Source organism: Anopheles gambiae, chromosome 2, assembly GCF_943734735.2.
Source record: "Anopheles gambiae chromosome 2, idAnoGambNW_F1_1, whole genome shotgun sequence".
Lineage (NCBI taxonomy): Eukaryota > Metazoa > Arthropoda > Insecta > Diptera > Culicidae > Anopheles > Anopheles gambiae.
Window position 1 is genome coordinate 44,624,768 of NC_064601.1, and position 23,961 is coordinate 44,648,728.

The 23,961-nt window shown below is 42.7% G+C and overlaps 4 protein-coding genes across 4 annotated transcripts in view; 2 read left to right on the forward strand and 2 right to left on the reverse strand.

The window, feature by feature from the left end:
- LOC1269475 (protein Skeletor, isoforms B/C) overlaps positions 1 to 16,126 on the forward strand; it is a 37,974-nt gene extending 21,848 nt beyond the window's left edge. The window contains exons 4-11 of the mRNA XM_061649727.1: positions 3,002 to 3,113; positions 8,342 to 8,761; positions 8,898 to 8,918; positions 9,086 to 9,437; positions 9,529 to 10,015; positions 10,885 to 11,015; positions 11,094 to 11,263; positions 11,341 to 16,126. Of these exons, the coding sequence (XP_061505711.1) occupies positions 3,002 to 3,113; positions 8,342 to 8,761; positions 8,898 to 8,918; positions 9,086 to 9,437; positions 9,529 to 10,015; positions 10,885 to 11,015; positions 11,094 to 11,263; positions 11,341 to 11,523 (1,876 nt within the window). The 3' untranslated portion in view covers positions 11,524 to 16,126. The remainder of the gene's footprint in view (positions 1 to 3,001; positions 3,114 to 8,341; positions 8,762 to 8,897; positions 8,919 to 9,085; positions 9,438 to 9,528; positions 10,016 to 10,884; positions 11,016 to 11,093; positions 11,264 to 11,340) is intronic.
- A 2,679-nt stretch (positions 16,127 to 18,805) lies between these two features.
- LOC1269476 (NADPH-dependent diflavin oxidoreductase 1) lies at positions 18,806 to 22,517 on the forward strand. The gene is made up of 3 exons (XM_308116.5): positions 18,806 to 19,882; positions 21,480 to 21,967; positions 22,038 to 22,517. The coding sequence occupies exons 1-3, from the start codon at positions 19,039 to 19,041 to the stop codon at positions 22,464 to 22,466; spliced, it is 1,761 nt and encodes a 586-aa protein (XP_308116.5). The 5' UTR covers positions 18,806 to 19,038; the 3' UTR covers positions 22,467 to 22,517.
- LOC1269477 (U3 small nucleolar ribonucleoprotein protein IMP4) lies at positions 20,158 to 21,308 on the reverse strand. Its single transcript, XM_308117.5, has one exon. It carries the CDS (start codon positions 21,183 to 21,185, stop codon positions 20,244 to 20,246), a length of 942 nt encoding a protein of 313 aa, XP_308117.5. The 5' UTR covers positions 21,186 to 21,308; the 3' UTR covers positions 20,158 to 20,243.
- A 17-nt stretch (positions 22,518 to 22,534) lies between the features above and the next one.
- Positions 22,535 to 23,708, reverse strand: LOC1269478 (THO complex subunit 3). The gene is made up of 2 exons (XM_308118.5): positions 23,434 to 23,708; positions 22,535 to 23,362 (listed from the first exon to the last, which is right to left on the reverse strand). Exons 1-2 carry the CDS (start codon positions 23,620 to 23,622, stop codon positions 22,583 to 22,585), a joined length of 969 nt encoding a protein of 322 aa, XP_308118.3. The 5' UTR covers positions 23,623 to 23,708; the 3' UTR covers positions 22,535 to 22,582.
- Between the last annotated feature and the right edge of the window lie 253 nt (positions 23,709 to 23,961).

Sequence of the window (23,961 nt, forward strand, 5' to 3'; positions counted from 1 at the left end):
TTATCATTTGATTGTGCCAATCATTTTACGTTCATCAAATTATGCTCGTCAAACAATCGGCACTGGATTTAGGCAGTGGCAGTCCCTTACCCCCGGCTTGCGGGCCAACACGCCACCGTAGCACCATGCCAACGGTAAACCCTCGCGCACTCTCGAGTGCAAATGCTACCGTGCAGAGTCCACCCTGTGAACAATGTGTCGGTTCCCCCTTGTCGTTTGTGCGCTGTTGAAAATCCGGAACCGTCAGCATATGAATTCATCAAAGCATATTACCCATGGAGAATACAATAAAGCCTAGGGATGGCTCGACAACACGCTAGTAGAGGTGTCTGGGGAGAGGGGGAGGGGCAGCTGCCGTGCTCCTGTTGCCTTCGATCAAGTTTCCCTCAACGCTCCCTCGACACTTGTGACTTCCTTTCGCTGTGGACGCAAGGATAACGAACAGATTGCTGGGAAATCCACTTGCTCAGCCCAGTTCCACTCCGTTTTGCTCCCTTTTGTATGCTGCGTGATGCTGTTGTGATTCTTTCCAAAGAGCTTAACAAGAAAACGAGAATTGGAAGGGGAGGTTGAGTGCGTTGTGTGTGGGGTAGTAGCAAAAGAAAAAGAAAAAAAACTGATTCTTCCCCTTAAAAAAAAACGTTCCACGATAGATACGGCTTAGAATGCCCCAGCTCAGTCTCCCGGGGTAGGACATGCGTGCGAAATCATTGTCCACCCTCACCACCTTCTCCATTCTCCGTCACAACAACCAGTCCGGGAAAGGCAAACACACCACATTCTCACTCGTCGAAACAAAACCCAGGCACGGAATCATGCCATGCCACCGCGCCGAAGTTCTAACCTCAAAACCCGAAAACCATTGCCGTCGTCAGGAGTCGGCACCCGGCAGTCCACGGCACCATGATGAAGTCATGAAAATCAGCACATTCTTGGCGGGCGGGCTAGAGAAACGGCTGTAAGGGCTGTAAAAAGGGGTAAGGGAGCTCGGTATGATGGTTTGCTTCATGCTTGGTTTGTCACTCGATTCGGTAAATCCCTGTGTCCTTGGTAAAACCAAACGATCTCGTCTCCGTGCTTTCCGTTTTATTTCCCCAGCGTTTGGTGCACCGTAGGGGGGCAGAAAAGGCGGTGTACTGCCGGTTTACCAGCCTCAAAGTTGCTTTGTGCCCGAGGTATGGTTGCTCGGTGCTCGCAAAAGAAATTTTTCTCAACAAAGTTAAAACCCGAACAGTATGTTGCGGATACTTTCGTTCGGGAAAGAAAATGAACCAGAAAGCGACCAAAAAAAAGCAACAAACCCATCCCACACCACCCAACGGACCCAAGTTATGGACCAACACTGGACGCACTACTGGAAAGTGACCTGAAAAACTGTCGCTACTGCTTCTTTTCGAACGGCGTTTCGTTTTGAACGAATCGGCAGAAATACAAATTTCCCCGATCTTCTGCCCTTTTTCTATCCCCGACCGCTTACGAGCAGTGGAAAGCGATAGTAGCAAAATGATTCACATTTTTCGTCCCTGTCGTCCCTGCCGTCCCCGTTTTGCTCGGTTTGTCCATTTTCGCTTCCCCCGCCGCTTCCCTAATTCGAGAAGGGGAAGGGATGGCACGAGACCCCCGCTCTGCACGGCAATCTGCACGGGAAACAAGCATAACGAATTATATATCTTAGATTACACCTCATTAAATAATGATCGATTAAGGGCGCATGCGACATCGAACACCGAAACCGCAACCGGAGGGAATGGTAGCGCGGGTTGAACCATCGCAGTGGCAGACGAGAAGGTAATGTTTGACGGAGAGGAAACGACCAAAAAGGCAAGCAAAAAAACACATTTTGCCCGATCTCCCGGTAGCGCTGCTGTGCAAACGGTTGTGTGGAATTTGTATCAGTTTTCATAAAGCACAATGATGTTGCTGTGTAACCTGACCTCGAAGTTTGGGCGGAGATGGCGCACATAAACACTACTAAAACAGCAACACAAAACAATAGGTGACGATGGTGCGAGGGGAAATGAAACTCGAGCGCACAAAAACGCGCAATAAAACCGGCAATTGGCATCGGGAAAATCTGGTCCGGGAAAGTGATGGGGCGAGTGGAGCTGGAGCGAGGCGCAAATCGCATATCACGCTCATCGATTTCATGCTCATGGAGTGGAGGGTGAATGTCATCAGCATAAAAATGTAAACGTGCATAAATATGGATGATAACGTTTGTGCGAGACGATGCCTGCGGCCGGACAACGATGTGAAGGCCAGGCCAGGAACCGTTGGTCAGGGCAAACCTCATTTTCCAGACGCAGAGATTACTTATACATCCTTTGTATTGGAAACATGCTAAGAATGGATTGTCAAAGGGTAACAATTGCGATATATTCAAACAGAAAGAAGGTATTAAATGAATGTTTTGAATGATCTTGCCACCGACATGTTTTACAGAGGAAAGTGTTAAAAATATGAAAACATTTGATTGGAGTTTAGGTTTAGCGTTCTTTATTTTGATTCTCGTTCTGAATTAAGCACAAATAGATCTACTCTTTGAAATTATTTGCTCGGTAGACCAGCTTTTACATCATCTTTCACCAATTCGTTCGCAAACATTGGCAAGTTAACGTTCTTTGAAGTTGTTATTTGTAAAGAGAGCATTTGGTATTACTTTTTTATACCTTTTAAGATTTTAAACCTCAACAATTGCATTTAGCATAACTTTCTAAATCAAAACTATCGTACAATTTACAAATTTTTGTTTTTCTACGAGGCTGCTTGTTTAATCTTAATGTCCTAAAAAACTAAAACCTAAAAAAATTTCAACAAAATGTTCAGAATTTAAATATTTAATATTCTTTGTGCTTTGAACATCGAGAGATTTGACAACAAATGCATTTTGTATATACTATTCTTCTCTAGTTGAGTTGTAAATCTGCACATTCAAAAGATGCATAAGAGAACTAAATAAATTCCTTTGGATTGACATTCTTACTTTCTTGTGTATTTTCAGAGAGCCGCCGGTGTTGCAGCAACATACCAATACGGACATTATCCTTAAGTTACCGATGGGAAAGCGCATACGGGACATTCGATGGCTTTCGGTTTGGTGTCGTCGATTTACGGTATGTATTAAAATCCTTTAAAAAACATATTTATCTAAAACTTTTCAATATTTGTATGAGAACTACAAAACAAAACCTTTAAATAATTAAATTGCGTATTTTTAAGTACAGATACATCCATAAATGCGGTCAACATAATTTGGCTGCCAATTAAATTTAAACCACAGCATAGTAAAAAAATATTGTTACATTTTGATGATTTTATTTTGAAACATTCCGTATAATTTGATAAGTAGCTTGAAGGTATTTTGTTTTGATAGTATTAATGTACAGTCTATCCCCGAATTATGCGGTTCTCGACTTACGCGGGTTCAGATTAAATGTCAAATCAGTACAATTTGCTTCAAGAATTGTCTAATCTCTATTATAAAATTCTAGTAAAGGCTGATCAGCGTTACTTTCCAGCGGTACCTTGTATGTTTTATGCTTATTTTACATCCAAACAATGGCAACCACATCGACTGTAGAAAACGCAACGCCGACTTAGTTTTTAGTGTTTTGAAAGGTTTGGAGAAGAATGATACAAATTACAGTCAGAATTTAATAATTGAACGTTTTTCTGTGGTCTTCTACGACGTGTAAGTAAAGTTTTCCAATAAGTAGGCCAATGATAGGTGGCCTTTCTTATTTTTGTCACGGTTCATGAGTTAATTGTTACATTACATACATTTTCAGGTTCTTCAAAGAAGTTTATAATTTAAAAAATAGAAAGATATTTATATTTTTAATCATAGTTGATTACTTTTGACCGAATACTATTCACCTCATGGTTTTGATTGTAATACATGCAGATTATCGAGTGGCGGATTATCGAGCGTGGGGATTAAAAAATGCCGATTACCTAGCGTATACTATGACGGGTCATGCCTATACAGGCTTTTGATAGTTTTGTCGATCCTTACCGGATAGTCAATCCTTACTTAGGGCGACGGTCCATGGGATGGTCATGTTGTTAAGATGTCCGAGTTGACGATAGTACCGCGAGATCTGCATTAGGTCAGGATCAGTTCCAGGACCATTATGGGCTCAGTATAAGTTCTTTGTGTGGGTTCGGGATCAATTCCAAGGCCGGTACGCTTTTTGGAGCCGTTATACCAATATATATAAATACAATTTCAGTACCGGTAGGCTAAATGTATCAATAGTTGTGCAATTTGCAGGGGTACAGATGTGCACGAATAGATTTGATGTGTCAGGAAGGTACATTTATGAATATTTCAACACATAGCAATTGGAATATGTTTTATCTCCGCAATCACACCCATTTTTACCATAAAATACCACAAATTTACGACAAAAAGCATATTTTTACAAAGACTTCGTTGTACATACTATATGATGATGGTAAGGTTCTTAAAGACGTTGTATTGTGTTACTATACTGTTGGTAAACAAAATATCTCAAAAACTGTGTTTAATATACATGGAACTTAGTTTTGAAGCTGTTTTCTTATAAATAGTAAGAATCACATCCATAATATTGATTTCTTACATAATTTGACCGTAAAAATTTATAAATACGAGGGATAAAAATATTGACTAAAAAACTGTATTAAGACTGCCGTCTATCCAAGCCAGGAAGAGTGTGTTTGATTCCAAGTCGATTTTTCACTCAGTTGGATATGCGAATTTTGGCCTTTTTTGGTAAATTACATACAGGAAACTCATTTCTGTTGCTTATTTTCGTAAAAACAATACAAAATGTTAACAATATCCCGGAAAAAAATCTTAAATGTTTTTTTTTATAATTTTATAATTACGGCCACTTTGGAACATCCCTGTTTTGCGTACCTGTAATGGCACTATGGTAAAAAAACACATAAAAATGCGAAAAAATCGTCAAAAGGCAATGAATGAATGAAAGGCAATAAATCAATAACATTTCATAAAAGCCATGTTAAAACAATAATAATTGCGTTGTTATGTTTTCATTTAAAACGTTAACAAAAATGTTAGTTTATTATGAAATCCTAAGAATTTTGGAAAATGTTAACACATTTCACAAAATATTGAGGTGTTTCTGTCACTATAATGGAATGGCCCAATTTTAAAACTTTTATAGCCTTTTTAAAAGACCAGAGAACATTTCACAAGCGCATTTTAGAGCGCAGTTTAGAGCCATACCATCACTTTTGGTACTACTACCACTACAGGAACGTTTACTCTATAGGGTCTAGATATATTTCAGATCCGGTATGTGAATGGGATTAACTTCACGACCCGTTTGGTATCAGGATCAGTTACAAGACCAGTAAAGGGTAAGGATCAGTTCCAGGATCTCATGACTAATCCTAAAACCTATAAGGGAATGGAATCAGTTCCAGCACCAGAATAAGCTCTATAAAATTTTAGGTTCAACATCGGGATTTGTCCCAGGAGCTGTTTGAATTACAAATCATTTTCTTTTAATCACTTGGAATTAAAACCACATTGAATTTGCGTTCTTATATTATATACTCCAGAAACTATCTTGCATAACCCTGTAACCGGGCCAAATTAACTAGTGCAGTATAAATTGCATTTTTGGTAATAAAGTCAATCCACTTACAAGCGAAAAATATCAGAATGTTCTTCACGAATCGTATCAAATAAATGATAAAGTGTATGAAAGTACTAAATTTAATAAAAAATACCGAGTAACCAATTGTATTTTGGTCGAAAACTGGGAAATTCGACTTACGCAGATATTCGAGTTACGCGGATTCATCGGGATCCCACAAACCGCGTAACTCGAGAACAGACTGTATGAGAAAGTTCTATAGGTAATGGATAAGATCTTTATTTAGTTTTTTATTTATTTATTTTATTAATATGTTTGATAAAACTCTTGATTTGGACCAAACATTTTACTGTGGCATGTTTATTGATTTACTTAGTTGTTGTCAACATTTTATATTTTTTAGAAAAATCAACATCAATTATTTCAATTCGTCGGCCCCATTGCTTCCCAAAACAATTGTTAAATATTATTGCCCCAAAGGGCCCTGTACATTTTTATACCTTTGTATTATTGAAGCTTGAATTTTGTGTACAAAAGCCAAGATTATTTGTGTTATTTAAATTGTTTAAATAATAAGAAACTATTTATTTTAATAGTGATCCGGGTGTTTCGAGACCCCTGTATTAGATAATGTGCAATTCTATTGATATTGAATTGAATTGAATTGAACATACTGACAGCCTTTCAAACATAGTCAACAGCCTATCAGACTTTGGCTCAAACAGTTGCGGGTCAGATGGCATCATAATACTACGATACAGGATGTTAGAGGTCAGATTTTGTACCCATACCTTCTGGTACTATTTAAAATTATCTACATAACCATATCCAGTATTCATACGATAATGATATATTTATCTCAAAGAACATTTTCTATTTAAACAGTCGCATTGTCTCCAGCTCAAATTTACTGGTGTTGTAATATCAACATAAAAGCATACCTTGTTAAATATGACATTGTACTACACAAGAAGAAAAGCAATTGATAGATCAAAGAACAGAGCGAGTTCAGAAGTATAATTTTAAATTCTTTTCTACGAACTTCTATTGTATCGCATTACACAGGATTCATTGCCCACCAGTATGCTATTAATGTTTAAAATCGTGAAATTTAAATATTCAATTGCGTTGCATTGAAAATCGTACCACTTTTGATTAAAAAAAAATAATAATGGTCATTTAAATGTGAAATTTTATGAGTCCATGAAACAAATGAAGTTTAGCAGTGGGATTAATGCCATTCCGTCAAAATCATTAAAATAAATTATGTTTTCGTAATTCTGATAGCCCTTAACACATGCCATATGTGCTCTCGTTTACCTCACAGAACCTACACTTTTTCAACATTTATCGGCTTAAAAACAACACGTGCCTTGTAAATTGTACCATCGCTCTATATATATAACGCAAATAGAACGCTTATAATAATTTCCGGCTATCATTAGCATCATTTACGCACACAAAACTGTCCCTTTGATCTGCGACGGTGAAATGTTTGAAATTTTACAGTTCCCGGTAAGGAAGCCCCGTGCTATCGGTTTTAATCGTTCGCGTCACCACGGTTACAGGAAATGGATCGAAAGTAGTAATTCACTCAATCGAATCGACAGATGAAAAAAAAGCCACATCAATGTCACCAGAGTGCCCTTCCACCAAACCGACACGGTATTTTGCTTTGCTTTGGAAAATCGAAACGCACAAAAATCGTCGCAACCGCTCGTCCTGTAACCGATACCGTCGTCCTACACCTGCACCCACATCTTGCACACGTCCGCGCACAACCACACCGGCGAATGGATTGATAATTTCGATAAACGTACCGTTTCGTCCTGCTGGCTGGTTCGTTGGCGGGGCTGGACGAATAATTGCGTCGCGCTAGTGCGCGTGCGTGGGCAACAGTCACCTCGAACGGTATCGGTGAACACCTTCATCGTTATGGTGGTCTTTCTTCGCCATCAAAAAGCCCGTTGCCATCGTTACCATCCTTTGCTGCGGAGCCAACACTTCACCTGGGGTGCTGCCTCGCGTACCCGTACTAGTACAACAGTACTACCACGTATAATCACTTTACCAAATATGAGATGATTAACTTTTTGTCCCAACGTGCCTGTCTGCAAACGAGGGGATAGACGATGGAAGGAAAAAAATCAAGACCGATATTTTTATTATGAAATTCGACCACAAATTGTTCTTTCTCTTTGTTTCAATGAGTCGCTTGCCACCATGGTTAACCAATTTGGTTCATGTCGATATGCCTACGACATGTTTAAAACAATCAAAGCTGGAAGCAAACTAGTTCACTTAATACTGTATTTCAATCTTCAAAGCGTAAAGCGCTTGGCAGGTGTATGAATACTTTTATAATGCCTCCGAAAGTCTATGTTGTCCTAATTCTAGGTCTAAGGAAAGAATTCCTTCGATAACTTGCAATAGTTCTTCCAACTTACCAAAAATATCATCATTATCGTTAGAATTGAGTGGCAATCCAATTAAAATTTGCCATCACAATAGAGCGAAAATGAATGTTCGCCTGGCCTAATAAACGTCAGCAACAGTCAACATTTTCAATTCCACAAAGACCCGTTGAACAGCAAACACGGACACTCTTCACTGCTCACAAGTGCTCGTTTTCAGCTCTAGTGTTATGTCTTTTCCACCAAACCATCAACATCAATTTCACGATTTTCATGATTTTTTTCTTTTGTAATTTTTCATTTTCACTTCAACAGGTCGATTTTGGAGAAATTTTCATCCCACCAGGACTGGACGTACCGAAACCACGGGTACTGCCCGAGTTCAAGCGTCTAGCACACGGGCTTCGCTCGAGCAATATCAGCATCCTGGACGCGAAAACGTTCTACATTCCCAACCTGCACTATGACGGTGCTGGCCCAGATGCTTACTTTTGGGTCGGCAACGGTTCCGAGCCAAACATTATGGGCACGAAGGTACCGAACGAGCTCGGATCGTTGGACCCGCTGCGTGGCTATCAGGGCGAAGATATCGAAATTCAGCTGCCGGGAAATCTTACCGTGTACGATATCGACTGGCTGGCGGTTTGGTGTGTGGAGTATCGGCACAACTTTGGGCACGTCTACATCCCGAAGGATCTGGATGTTCCGCCAGCACTAGGACAAACGAAGATAGCGGTAGGTTACACTACAGAAGCGATGCCAAGACACAGTAGAAGCTAACATGGATGGTAACAATCCATGGTTGCAAGAATGTAATGTGATTTTCAAAATGTAACATGTTCCATTTACCTTTCTTTCCTTCACTAACAAGCCGCCCTGGTGGTACAAACCGGTAACTAGTCGCCATTTTCCTACAATTCAATCGTTCTGTTTCATGTCATGTCAATGTTTTGATGTACTAATGTTGTTTTTTCAAGCATCACTTAATCCGCCATAGCTTTCACCGACGGCCACCTACTGATGAATGTTTAATTGATTCCCCTTACAAATAACTTTCAGACAACCACGACCACATCATCGGTGATAACACAGCCCACCAGCAAACCGGCAAATGTCAACTGCAAAGAGCTGCTGCGCGGTAAACTCAACGTGATGTGGGAGGTGATGGATGACTTCATCGTCATTGAGCTGGTTGGGCGTATCCGGGAGGACCAGTACATGGCGTTCGGTATTTCCGGCAGCCATGGACACCCGCAGATGATTGGTGCGGACGTTGTGGTGGCGTTCTACGATCGCCGTCAGCGCCGATTCCGGGCCGAGGATTACTACATGTCCTCGCTGGCCCAGTGCGACGGCAAGCTGGGCGTCTGTCCGGATGAGCGGATCGGTGGTAAAAACGATGTGGAAATTTGTAAGTAGAGAGCACATTGCATATATGCTCTTTTGCATAGTATCTTTTTTGACGATTTTTCTTTCTGTTTTGCTCTCATCCTCTACGGTAGTGTCCGGTGATCGTAGCCATGGTGTTACCAAGATCAAGTACCGCAGGCTGCTGCAAACGAACGAAGCTGTCAACGACCGGGCCTATCCATTGGATCGTCAAATATCGGTGATTGCCGCTATCGGGCCATTAAACTCACGGGACGAAGCGAACGCACACTCGCACACAGGCACGGAGGTCACGGTGGATGACGTGCAGATTGACTTTGCGTCGAAGAACGATCACACCTGTACCGATGCCCTAGATAGCTTCCGAGAGGAGGACGGCCCGGAACCATGGCCATCGCGCACAATCCTGGGCGAGAAGACAATCACGGCTCGCATTGGTCCGACCGGTGGCAAGCGCGGTTACACGCCCATTACTGGCCATCCGTCTTGGGGCATTGCCTGGTACATGAATGATTTGCTGATTCCAGAAATCTACGTCGAACGCGGGCAGACCTACACATTTATCGTCGAGGGTGGTGATGAGACGACGCAACCGGCTAAGTATGTTGAGATGATTTTCATATATCTATGCTTGAAGTGCATTGCTTAAAAAGCTGAAATGGGAACAACGAATGTCAGACCCTTTGAAGTCAGTGTTCTAATATCCTTTTTCTATATTTTAAATTCGCCTAATTTGTTGCAGAATAGTTATCGATCTGAAAGCTATATTCAAAAGATTTTTCTCGGTAACTTATTTAATTAAGAACAGAGTAACTTTGAGCATTCATTACTTTTAAATGTCTCAATAAATATGTAACAGTCTTTTTAGTCCTCAGTTCGGAAAACTCGCAAACACAAATACCATAAGTAAGAAGCTCTGAGACACCAGAACCACTATGTGTGTTTCACAACCTCAACCAGATAAAACTTTATCTTTCATGTAACTATTTCCGAGCGTCTGGACATGACTGGTTTATGACACTCCGCATTTGGTGCTACAGTTAAACCGTTCCACTAAACTGATGAAAAATAGTAAAATAATTTAATGGTTAGTAGATCCTTTGCTCCATTCTGCAGGCCCTCACACAGCATTATTTTATCTTTTATCTTCGCCACCGCTTTCATGCTGTTCTGAATATTGTAGTAACATGCAAAACCGGCATATGGCATGAAGAAAAGTTGAATAAACTCAGTTCAGTTATGGAATTCCCTTTTTTTCGTCCCATATCCATCACTACTTTCACCGCAAGCGCTCTTCTCTGACTTTTCGCTATGAAAGTAAGGAAATGAAAGCAGCATGATTAACTTTCCCATACTCCAAACTCAACCTCCAACCTAGCTGCATTCGGGTGGGAGAATTGAAACCGCTGGGATGAAAATGCTGTCCAGAAAACGCAACGAACTAACTTTTCACATTCTTTTCACCACAGATATCATCCACTGTACATTACCAGCTCGCATGAGGGCGGCTACGGTCAGCTAACCGAAGCCCAGAAACGCCGTGAGACGGTGTACGCCGGCGTAGAATATGATGCCGATGGGTACGCCTATCCAACAGCGGGTAAGTGTGGAAAAGTTTGTTTTTTCATCTTTTATGCCGGCATTTGCTTTTAATCACGCTTATATCATGTATTTGTAGCCGGAAGATACTGCGAATGGAAGCACAAGACGATTGATCGTTCGGCCGAAATTGCTACCTTCGACGAGTACAAGAAAACCCTCCAACTGTCCTGCGACGATCCGAACGGTCAGCCTGCCTATCTTAACTGGACGGTGGTGGACGAAACGCCCGATCTGGTGTACTATCAGGTAATGTGTTCTACCATTTATTGATATATTAGTAAGCTATGCGTCTAACATTGCTCTTTTCCCACGTCTTGGCCCAGTGCTTCACGCATCGCAACCTCGGCTGGAAGATTCACGTCGTCAATGCGGGCGAAACTAGTAAGATCAGCGGTTCGCATGGTTTGTATGGGTCGGTTTCGTCTACCGTCCTGTACACGCTGCTCCTGCTCGCTCTGGTACCCGGGTTGTTTGCTCTGCTGCCACTACCGCCCAGAGGTTTTTGATAGTTCAGTGCAGACCCTAGGCAACAGATGCACCTCTGACGGTACAGGAGTCCCCTGTTTGAACTGTCATTTGCGTGCGAGCAATAGTAGTAGTGCGCAACACTTAGGCTAGGCGTGAGTCTGTCGGACCCAAGAAAAAAAAGCGAGAACCTTTTGGTTCTCTGCCATTTACTGCAATTGCTGTTTTCAATCTGCACCGTACATTTGCTCCATTGCTGTTCCATGCACGTGTTGCTGTGGGTGAGAAATCAGGAATGCTTGTAGTACACACTCAATGCGCTGCGTCCTATATGCAACCGGGCTCATTTTGTTCATAAAACTACACACAAATGCTGATTTGATCATCTCTTGCCACGTGCACCGCATGATTTGTTTTTGACTCGTACCCCGCTCTCACTCTCGTCAGCACGAGCCGCAGTGAAGGAAGTTAAACGTCTTTATCCGTCCACAGTAATCGAAGCTACCGGCACCCGCGTAGCAGTACCGCGTCAAATCGTAACTGGATTGTGTTGCCTTCACTGCCCGCGAAACATATTCGCACCGCAAAAATAGTCTGCAATAAGATGCGCGCATATATGCAACCAGTGTGTAGCCGATGTAGAACCACAGCCACCCAATAGCTTCACCGTGCGTCAGGGACAGCAATGAGCAAAACACCACGGTCAAGATGCCTACCAGGCAGAAAGTAGGCAAATTTAGGTAGGCAACAACAAAGTTTAAAGTTGATTTAGAAGCGCTAAAGTGGGCGCTACACTGCAAAACGGATACTGGTCCCTCCGGGTTCGGTTTTGGCGGGGCACCCAACACCGATTCTAGGTAAGCTGGCCCAGCAAACTGAGCTCGTTTGCTTGAATGGAGCAATTTCAGTGGCAGTACGTGGCACAGTACTAACAAAAAACTATCGAATGCTTGCAACAATGCATTAGCATTATCGAACAAACCCATACAACCATGCGATATCGCCGAAAAACATATCTTACTAGTGGGAGAACGCGTGCAAAGCGTCTGCAGCACGACGGAACGAACGTGACCGACACGAATCGCGGAAGCTGACGAAACATGGGGGGAGAAGGTGGAGATGTGAGTAGATATAAGGACACGATACAAGAGCGGAAAAGGAAATGCAAGGCACAATTATTTAGCTAATCAAATTGTCCTCGGGAGCTGTGTGGGAATATCGGGAGTCTAGTGTGATGGAAAAAGAAACGATTCAATAACCTATGCGCAAAGCTAAGCTTTGCAGGCAACCATTAGATAAAAGAATTTACAAACGAAAACGCGTGACCAGCTCATGGCTAAGGTATGTTGCAAACGAAACGAATATGTGTACGCAGAAAGCGATAATAACAAATACTTACTACACGTTTGATGAACATTCCAATTGTTTCCCCGTTTTATAGCTACGTTAGAGACAGTTACTTTCTTCTTCTTTTTGGTGATCGTATCAAAGTTGTTAAACTAATTTTAAAAACTGTTACATGTTACAGCGTCCGTTTAAGCTCCTCATATTGTTTCTCTTACAAAGAAGTTTTTTATTGAGCATTTATTCTATTATCGACGCACAGACGCAAATGGGGCTATGCTATGCACTTGCAGGCTTTTAAGCGTACACAAGGAAGGACATCGAAACATTCTTATCTGGTCTCACGTGAGACAGAACGGTACAATAATTAGCAGTGAGATGAACACAAACCCGAGCATGTTGTGTAAAACCATATACATATTACATATTTATAGCCGTGCGCAAGATTCGCTTTTTTCAAAGCGATAGAAAACGAATGACAATAAGTAACTTCAAACTGGTTCGTAGAGTACAACCAGTGCAAAAGAAAAAAAAACGGACACTATTTACAGTGCAACAGACAATAAACGTGTTTGCAATCTTTCGATTGAGATTGAGACGTAACTTACAGTAACGTAACGTAAGAAAAATGTGCAAAACTGAACCGAGTGAAATGCCAATCGGGGTGGACAATAATATGTACTTTACAACCATTTTGCTGTTTCAACATTTTCAAACCCCCATCGCATGCTACTTCATTCAAGCAGAGGAAAAGTAAGAAATTACCGTCTGTGTATGCAATTAGTAACCTGGGCGTTGTATTAAGAAGTAATTAAGAAGATGAGAGAAAGATACAGCATAAATCTTTTCTCTGATTAAAGCTAAATTTGGCTGCACCACTGTACGCCGTAACCATCGATTAGAGCAACAACAGTACACTCTAGATAGTTTAAGAAATAATTAACTTTAACTTCGGTACGGTTAGCGGTCGGAATCGGTACTATTGCCGCCTCTTTGTAGTTCCGCGAAACCTTCGAAGAAATGTGAAATTAAGACAATTTGACAATAATTAAACCGTTGGAAACATGTGCAACTAAGCTAGACTAAACTAGGATTAAGCTAATAGATATTGCTTTTTTATATGTTCTTTACCCATCAATATATAATGCTAATTCGGTTCGGTAAGTTACTGCTCACTCAAATATAGCTGTAAAGTGGTATGTAGGTGTAAAGAAAAATAAAAGGCACACAATGAAATTCGCATGGGTGCATTACTGTTCTGGTGGAATCAAAATTTGCACACATTTAGCTACACCTTCTTCGTTTATCACTAGATGGCGAAAGTGAAAGTTTATTGTAATCACAATGATTTTTCAATTCAATTGCAACACACATTTTGGCAATACAAACAGAAAGCAAAACCAGCAAGGAGTTCAAAAGTTTGCTCATTACAAAACATAAATATCATGCTGCAAATAGCGATAAGTAAAACAGAAAAACGAAACCCTATCTAACAAAAATCATTCAAACACAAAATATAAAACCATGCAAATACATTCGCAAACAGCACAAATAGCAGCGAAAAAGAAAGAAAAGACAATTGTAAATGGAAATTGAATTTCAAATTAAGTACTAAATGACAATAATAACACAAAAAGCCGAAATTGGAGCAGAGAAAAAGAGAGAGAGCATTATATATATATACAGCATCCCATTGAAAGTGACGCGTTGTTTAATGTGCTGCGAGCAGAGCTCAAACAATAATTAAATGAATCAAAATACAAGCAAACAAAAAAAGAGAAACAAAACTTTACCAATAAGTGTAAATTTAGCAAAGAAAAACTCAAAATAGGCTGGCGAAATGCAATTCACTCAAATTAAAACATACAACATAGGTGCATCAAAATCACCACCCACTCCCGCACCACTATGAATGTAGCACCATACCCACCTATATCTCCGATGAGATGTGTGGGTGGTTGTTAACATTAGTGGATCATTTTATTCTACTATTATTATTACTACTACTATTACTACTATTACTACTAATACTAATAATTCTTGTCGGCAAGGAGCACATTAAAGCGAACCTACATTTACACGCATCATCATTGCATCAACGGCAAACACTGAACTAAGGACAATAATATATTAGCGACAATAATAGTAAGCTAAACTACCATATAGAGCAAATCTTGCTAAAGTAAACGTTGATAGTGTTGTACATGTAATTTTACATCCCGATCGCAAGACTATTGGATCATATGTGGAGTGCAAACAAACATTTGAGCAACACATTGTACTAGTAATGCTATTATTTCCCTGTAGCGGGTGCAAATTGTGCTGAAAGTTGGTTTTTAACTTTAAGAATGTTATGTATTTTAGCCTGGCTTTTTATGGCCGAAGTTATTATTTGTTTACTGTATTGCAATGCAAGCACGAAAATGCAAACTTTCATTTCTACTTGACTTGAAAGCGACAGTAAAACCGCAAACGGTACAGCCGTTTCCACCTACCGAACACACAACTAGCTCGGTATACATTGCGGTGCGTAGCAGACAATGTGACCAATGCAATCTAAAACTTAAAAAAAGCTTGACAAACCCAATATAACAATGATCAAATTTTGATTACTTTATGTGTCTCTTTGTGTAAAATAGCCATGTGTCAATTACATGACAATAACGAGTAAGGTGGTGTAAGGAAAATTAGATGAAACAGCAAAACATTTACTAAAGCAAAAAGGAACAGAAAAATCACACAATACTGAAAAGAAGTCATCATTACTCATTCTAAAACGCTAATTCTGACAAACAATATTGATTGAGCAAGGATAAAAAGGTGAAAAAGAAACATCACAATACAGCACCGATAAATGAACAGATCTGCTACACTCTCGCGCTCTCTCACTGTGTATGAGTGAAGTGAATTTCAACCGGAATCATAGCTCCATCATAAGAAGAAAATCGAGAGCACACTGTGTAATTTCCTTTGACATTCTATTATTTGTTTTTGGAAACAGTTTCTACATTGTTCGCTACCAGTTGACCAATATCGAAGCATAATTTTGAATCGAAGCGGCCATTTGGAAGCCGGTAAATGCGACCGCACACCCGCACGTTACTAGAGAAACGGCGGGAAAATCTTAATCCTAAACAAAAACTGATGATTGTGAGAGACAATAATTCTTTACAACTTTGAAGTACGCGAGCAAGGATATTACATAATAAGCAAGCAAGCAAAAAGAGCAAACAAGGCAACCAACAAAACAAACACATCTAGTTTTAAATAAAGCATTAACGGTAACTAAGCAAAACGAAACAGTCTGTGGAGGAAAAGAGAGAAAATTTTAGTTTTACTGATTGATGGATCATCATGCAGATCGAAAGAAACGGGTCCAGATGCAATTTCCTGCCAACTACCAACCTAGCAACCTAGCTGCGTACGGTAATTTGTGGCGAATAATTCGGAGTGGAATCTTCGATGCATTCCGACTCCGGCCTCGAAAAACTGAATCATACTCCAAAATTCGCATTCAACTAAGCTATTTCCGACGACTCTGATTCCTGACGACCCTGGTTGACTGCAGTCGACTTGCAACGGTTCTCGTCAATTCTGGGATACTGGCTGACTCCGATCGAGTGTGATTGGCGAGAGAAATAAAAAATCATTCACAATTGTTCGGACTCATCCGGACCCATGCGGACCCAAGAGCATTAAATTTACATTACCGTTCGCAATGCTGGTTCCAATCGTTTCGACTGTTCCGTTTGCTCTAACCGATCTGAACGAACCTACCGTTCTGGTGATGGAAAAAATAAATCCCAGAAGGGATTCAAATCTTCGAATCCCTATCCTGGATGGGATTCGAATCTTTGAATCCCAATCCCAATCCCAATGTGGTATAGCGTTATATTGTAGTTTGCAAGGGAGGGGGGGGGGGGTGAATTAGTTAGAGCTGGAATAAGAAGTCATTCTGTTTTACTCCTAATTATTTAACTTTGCAGTACTTACATCATAATTAGTACAGGTCCCCGAGATATGCGGTCCTTTATTCAATATCAAATCAAATAATTTATTTACTGACTATAACTTCTCATTAAATGCTACATTACACGAACATTTGCTATATTTTTACTGATAACTGCGTGATTCGACTTCCGAAATTAGAGATACGTGGTTTCTCTCGACCCCCATTAATAGCGTATCTCGGAGACAGCCTCTTATTACAATCGCAATCCCAATCCCAATCGCAATTGCAATTAGAATCCCAATCGCAATCAGAATCCCAATCGCGATCGCAATCAGAATCCCAATCGCAATCGAAATCAGAATCAGAATCTCAATCTCAATCGAATCCCAATCGAATCACAATCGGATTCCCAATCGCATCGCAATCCCAATTCCACCAGAATCCCAATCGAATCCCAAACGAATCCCAATCTAATCGCAATCGAATCCCAAACGAATCCCAATTCCCATCGAATCGCAAACGAATCCCAATCCCAATCGAATCGCAATCAAATCCCAATCACATAGGAATCTTTTAGGGATTCAAATCCTACAATGGGATCCAATCCGATCGAATTTTTCTACGGATTGAAGCTTCGAATCATCCGAATCTCAAATCTCCCAACACTATACCGTTCCCTCCAAACATTGAAGCTTCGAATCATCCGAATCTCAAATCTCCCAACACTATACCGTTCCCTCCAAACACACTGTTTCGATCGAACCTACCGTTTCCATCGAATCTACTGTTCCGGTGAACAAATAAAAAATTCAAAAATGTTAATTTTGTTCCGATCGTTCCGTTTGAAAACCTACTTCCGATCGAAGAGTTCTTCTTTACATTAGTGATGGGAAAAATGAAGTTTTTGTCGGAATCGATTCCGAATAGCCTCAAAGATTTCTGGAATCATTTCCGGATAGTACGTCCGGAATCGAATCAATTACAGAATTAGCTCCGGAATAGGAATCGGGCTCGGAATTATTTCCGGATCCGGCTCCGGAATCGGAACAGGCTCCAGAATTTGTTCCGGAATTGGTTCCGGAATCGGCACCGAAATTGGCATTGGAATCGAAATTGGATCCGAAATCAGAATCGGCTGCGAAACGGAGTCGGTTTCAGTATCTCCAGAAGAATAAGCGTTTGGATCCAATGATGCTCCATTCTCATGAAGATGCCCAGACTGATTTTGCTTCTGAAACTTCTTATTTCAATTCAAGAACTGATTCTCATTCCGGATCTAATTCCATTTCTGGAGTAAATCCTGATTCCGTTACCGGGGCAAATTGAGATTTAAAGGTTGATTCCGATTCCGGAGCCGACTACGGAATCGGCTCCGGATTGGGCTCCGGAATCAAATCCGGAGTAGGAATCGATTACAGTATCGGAATGGGCTCCAGAATTAATTCCAAACACGGAATCGGAATCAAGTAGGTCCGATTCGGAGCTCCCACCACTACTTTACATGAGTCCCTGCAAATACGTCCACAACAACATGGATCATTGTTGAGTTTAAAAAAAAGCAACCTAAATAAAGCAATACAGGCGTCCCCCGAGTTACGACCCCCTCGAGTTACGACCCCCTCGAGTTACGACGATTCGCAGATACGACGATTTTGATTTTGACAGTTAAAAGTTGTCATTGAGACGGAATTGGTATATTTTTTGAATTACTGTGCCTATAACCGTTACAAACACATTTCCATAGATTCCACAGCTCTCCGGTCTTGAATTTCTATATCGCTTTTGGTGAAAAGACATACATTATCGTACATTATTTTAAATAAAATACACGATTTCTTAGATTCCGACTCTTCAATTTCAGTTATAAACTTTATAATCACATATATTCGACATACGACTATTTCGACTTACGCCTTGCTTTGGGACATTTTTTCGGTCCCAAATACAGTCCTATCTCGGGGGACACCTGTAATCTTAAACAATGAATTTTAAAACTGCATTTTTAAATTCCTTTTCAAATTCACCCGTTAGCACATTTTTGCCGTCTAACCACTGCTTAGCGAAGTGAAGTTTCGCTGTCAATCCCAATCAGCTGTTTGGTTGCGAAATACCGCTATGAGGAGGACAATGCCCGATATAAACAGAACTGCTGCTATACAAACACTTACTTGCAACGGGACAAAGAGCGACAGTGCTGCCTGGTGTCGTTGATCTCTGGTGTGTGTGTTCTTGCCTCAATTCAACAGCCCCCAGCACGACGATGATGGAACGCAAGCTTACCATCCTGTACGGCAGCCAGTCCGGCACGGCGCAAGATCTGGCCGAACAGATATGGCGCGAATCGAAGATGTTCTTCTTCCGCGGGAACGTTCTTCCGATGGACGAGTACGACGTTTCGGAGCTGATCGGAGAACGGTTTGTGGTGTGCGTCTGTTCCACCTACGGCCAGGGCGAGGAGCCTGACAACATGAAGCGCTTCTGGAAGTTTCTGCTCCGCAAAAGCTTGCCCAACGATTCCCTGCAGCAGGTACACTTTGCCGTCCTCGGACTCGGCGATTCGCGCTACCCGAAGTTCAACTACGTGGCGAAGAAGCTACACAAACGTCTGCTGCAGCTCGGCGGAAGTGCACTGCTGCCGGTTGGGCTGTGCGACGATCAGCACGATCTCGGATATGGGGCCGTTTTTCTGCCCTGGATCAATCAGCTGTGGGATGAGCTGGGACGTATTGTGCCACTGTCGGCCGGAACGCACAAGCTGCCCGAAAGCCCTCGTGAGTTCCGATGGCAGGTGGACATTGCAAATGAAGGGCATATAACGAAGGACATTAGTCCGGACGGCATCGACCTGTATGCGGACGTAAAAATGCCCAACGGATTCCAAACGGTGGTGGTGGAAAATCGACGAACAACGGCAGCGGAACACTTTCAGGACGTTCGGATGATAACGTTCGAGAAGAAGGCGGTGCCTTGGTGTTCGGGCGATGTGCTATATGTGAGGCCGCACAATTCGAAAGAGAGCGTAGACCAGCTGTTTGAAATATTCCAACAGCACGATTTCGGCCTGGACAAGCAGACATGTGTGCAAGTGAAAGCCATTGATTCCGGTAAGTTCACTTACGTGTGCTGTATTTATCCTTATCAAGATCATCAACTATGTTGCAAACAGCTTTAGATGTATGTTGTCGTTCATCTCTACAGTTGGAAGCGCCGTTAAGATATCTCGTTGCCATGGCACACTAGGATAAGATAATGATGATGGATGGGGGGAATTAGTGCAGCAACGTTACAATCAAACGCTGCTGCACCCTGTTTTCTCCGATTATTTAGAATGACTGATAATGTACCTTTCTCATCAAACTGTTGTCAGTAGACGATACACTTTGTCGACCATGTTTGTATGCTTTATTACGCCCCGCGCATACATGCATGCGATGGAGCTATACGTGTTTCCTTACATTCTACCGCCTATCCTTGCGTTGCACCATCTTCCTGCCAGCCATCATCGTCCGAGAGGAAGCGCCGCTTTGCTGCCGTGTTCATGTACGGTCTATATACCCACTCCGTGTCGGCCGCATCCAGCTCGTCCACCGTGCCGAGCTTGATCTGGTACAGCTTCAGCTGGAAGCGCGGCCCACACTCCGTCAGCTCCAGCTGCTTCTCCACCATGCGGAAGGTGTGATGCCGGAAGCTGATAAAATCGTCATGATTAGCGAACGTCATGACGCGCTTCGAGTCTTCCTTCGGAACCGGGAACAGATACCGCAAGATGGACATCGTTCGTTCGGCCAGCTTCGTTTTGAAGTTGTGGAATATCAGGTGCGGCTTCTGCTCGCTCATCGTACCAATGTCCGGTATGTCGTGGCGCATTACCACCCCGGAAATGTTGAAGCTAGCCGTCGGCCCGTACGGCAGATGGCAGATTACGAGGTTGTCCGGTACGCCGCTGTGCTCGTGCACCACGATGAAATCCGTCACGTTGTTGGCCCGGCAGGCGTGCACGAGTTGCTTCATTTCGAAGTTACCGCGATTCATTCGCTGCGCGTTGGGAAAGATGAGCCGCAGCTCCTTCACGAACTGTACCAGGCGGGAGGAGGGATCGCGTGACGTTGTGATCATGATCTTCGGATCCTCGCAGCCGGCGTACCGGTACTCGTCGTCCTTGGAATCGGCCGTGTTTGCTCCACCGCTGATGCCTCCGATTTCGGCAGCCCGCTTGGGACCCTCGTCGGTCCACTTAAGCTTTTCCTGCAGCGCTAATGCATCCTTTTTGAGATCGCCGTGTATCGGTATGTGCTCCTCAAGCGAACGTTTGATGCGTTCCTTCTTGTCCTGTATGGTTTTGTGTTTGTTTTCAACTGCCTTCCGGAAAAGATACTCTCGGCGTAAACGCGCCTGCCGACGAAGCATTTTGTAGCGTTTGTGCCGTATTTAATGCACTATTTTTACAGACCAACTGCGCTGGGGCGCTTGTTTCACGAGAAATACAACAAAACATTAGCACGTTGTTTTACCGAAATGTCATCTACGGCCCTTGCGCTGCTTTCATCTTATGTCGACTCGTGTCGTATATCTTTGTCGACTTGCGACGCCATGTATACTCCATCGCCTGGATGACAAAAGCTACTCATGTCTTCATTATTTCATTTGATTTGTTTTATTTTTAAAAGATCTTATTTGAATTACCTTATTGCCTTCTTTCAGAAATGCCGGTACCATCAATTCTTCAAAAGCCCCTACCGCTGGTTGCCATTGCGGAACAGTACTGGGATTTAACGGCCATACCACGTGCTAGGGCATTTGCCGTGTTGGCCAAAAACTGCTCCAACGAGCTAGAGCGCGAGAAGTTGATCGAGTTCAGCCGTTACGAAGGTCAGGAGGAACTGTTCGCGTACGCTAACCGACCGAGAAGGACGATTTTAGAGGTGCTGTTGGATTTTCCACACGCTACCAAAAGTCTCACGCTAGAGGCACTGTTTGAGCTATTTCAACCTATCAAACCGAGGGCATTTTCAATCGCCTCCGCCATGAAAAGTGGTAAGCTGCAAATCCTGGTTGCCGTGATCGAGTACAAGACAAAGCTGAGCGTTCCGCGGCGTGGATTGTGTTCACACTGGTTAAAAGATCTGCAACCTGGAAATATGGTAAATGCATGGGTACGAAAGAGCACATTCCAACTTCCGGCCGATAATGTGAGTAGCACGGATAAAAAAACGTTTTGTTTGAAAATAATTAAGCTTGCTTTACTTCTTTGTTTTACAGAAAACTCCTTTGGTGATGATCGGTCCAGGTACGGGTCTGGCACCGTTCCGGGGCATTCTTCAGGAAAGAGAGCTGTCCGAAACACCTACATCGGCACCGTTGGTACTGTTTTTTGGGTGCCGCAGCTCGACTGCCGACTTTCACTGCGAGGAGGATCTGAAACGCATGGAACAGAGTGGCATGCTGCAGTTATTTTGTGCATTTTCTCGCGATCAGCCGGAGAAGGTTTACGTGCAGCATCTCATAAAGAAGGAGGGTATGTTGTTGAAAAAACTGCTGATAGAGAACGGTGGATACGTGCTCGTTTCGGGCAGCTCGAAAAACATGCCTCAAGCGGTAAAGGAAGCCTTGATAGAAGCTATCGGTGATGCACAGCACATAGATAAGATGATACAAACGAATCGTTATCAGGAAGAGACATGGGCATAAGCTCACTTTTCAATAAACACTGGACGGAACTACTAGATAAATGGAAACAAATGCGACAAACAAAAAGCTATCTTAATGCTATTATAGAAGTGTATTCATCGAGCGATATTTTGAACTTATTCGGAAAATCCCCAAACTTTCAAGCTGCCAGCATCCCTTCGCCTATCGTTCGCGTCCTTGTCGTCGCAGGCGTATGCCAGGATGTATTGCTTCGGATGCCAGGCCACGGTGAAGGTGGCCGCGTCCACGGATATATCTGCCACCTTCTCGCCCGTCTCCGTGTCGCCGATGTCAATGATCAGATCCTCGCTCGCCGATGCTAACAGTTTTCCATCGTGGCTGAAGGAAATCGTGCGCACGGGCCAGTCGAGTCGGGAAAACACCCGCAAGCAGGCCAACTCTTCTGCGTCCCACAGTGACACGAGCGCGTCGGCCGAACCGGTGGCAAAGTATTTACCCGTCGGATCAAACTCGATACAGATGCAGGTACTCGGGTGCGCTTTCAGGACCTGTTGCAGCTCCAGGTTCGGGTAGTTAAGGATATGCACACAGCCCTGCCCGTTGGTGAGGAAGAACAGATCGCTGCCATTGCTCCAGGCGATTTCGTTCACCTCGAAGCTAAACTGTTCCTCGGCACGGATCTTGTGCGTGCGCGTGTCAATGAACGTCACCAGATCCTCCTTGTTGCCGACCGCTATCGTGTGCCCATCCGGTGACCATGTGATGTTAATGTTTTCCCCCTTCGTGTTTATAAAGGTTGCACATTTGCCGACACGCACGTCCCATATGCGCACCGTCTTGTCGCCGCTGGCCGTGCTAAGCAGGTCCGGCATTGACGCATGCCAGCATAGCTGATCGACCGAGCCGGTATGGCCGCGATAGGTACTCTCCTTGTTCTGGAAATGAATACAAGGGAAGGATGGTTAAAAGGGGGCCCGCTCGCGTAAAGCACTACCACCATCATTACCAAGCGTTCCCGATCCAACGTAAACACGGCCACAGTTTTGTCGAAGGAACCGGACGCCAAGCGGCGCCCATCACAGTTCCACCCAACCGAATGGACCTTTGCCGTGTGTGCCTTTGTAGCTTCTCTGCTTTTGTTGTGTCCCTTGAAATACTCCTGTAGCTCTGCGAGTTGCGTTTTGCTGCTCACCATTGTGATCTGTAGCTGGTTTGCTTCTTATTTTAAGCGAATGAATCGAACAAGCGGCACGGGCGGATTGTTTTGTTTATGTGCTGTAAGCCTGAATGACATCCGTTTGATCGACCGCCCAATTAACAACCCAACAACCAGCTCCGACAACTGACGTTTCTGTCGGATTTTAAAGAACTGTCAATGCATCATAGATTGAAGGCAAGCTTGGTCGATTACTGAGAATAGGTAAATTAACTACCATTAATCTATATCACTTCTTGAACTTCTTTCGTTCCGTACTTCTGTATTCACAATATTTTTTCTCCTCTATCGCTTTATTTTTTGCCATCAAGCCAGCAT

Excerpts from the sequence above, each read along its gene's own strand:
- LOC1269476 (XM_308116.5), top strand. The coding sequence starts at position 19,039 with ATGATGGAACGCAAGCTTACCATCCTGTACGGCAGCCAGTCCGGCACG. Across the intron at positions 19,883-21,479 it reads AGTGAAAGCCATTGATTCCG|AAATGCCGGTACCATCAATT; the intron begins GTAAGTTCACTT and ends GCCTTCTTTCAG. Across the intron at positions 21,968-22,037 it reads TCCAACTTCCGGCCGATAAT|AAAACTCCTTTGGTGATGAT; the intron begins GTGAGTAGCACG and ends TTTGTTTTACAG.
- LOC1269477 (XM_308117.5), bottom strand. The coding sequence starts at position 21,185 with ATGCTTCGTCGGCAGGCGCGTTTACGCCGAGAGTATCTTTTCCGGAAG.
- LOC1269478 (XM_308118.5), bottom strand. The coding sequence starts at position 23,622 with ATGGTGAGCAGCAAAACGCAACTCGCAGAGCTACAGGAGTATTTCAAG. Across the intron at positions 23,363-23,433 it reads CGTTGGATCGGGAACGCTTG|AACAAGGAGAGTACCTATCG; the intron begins GTAATGATGGTG and ends ATTCATTTCCAG.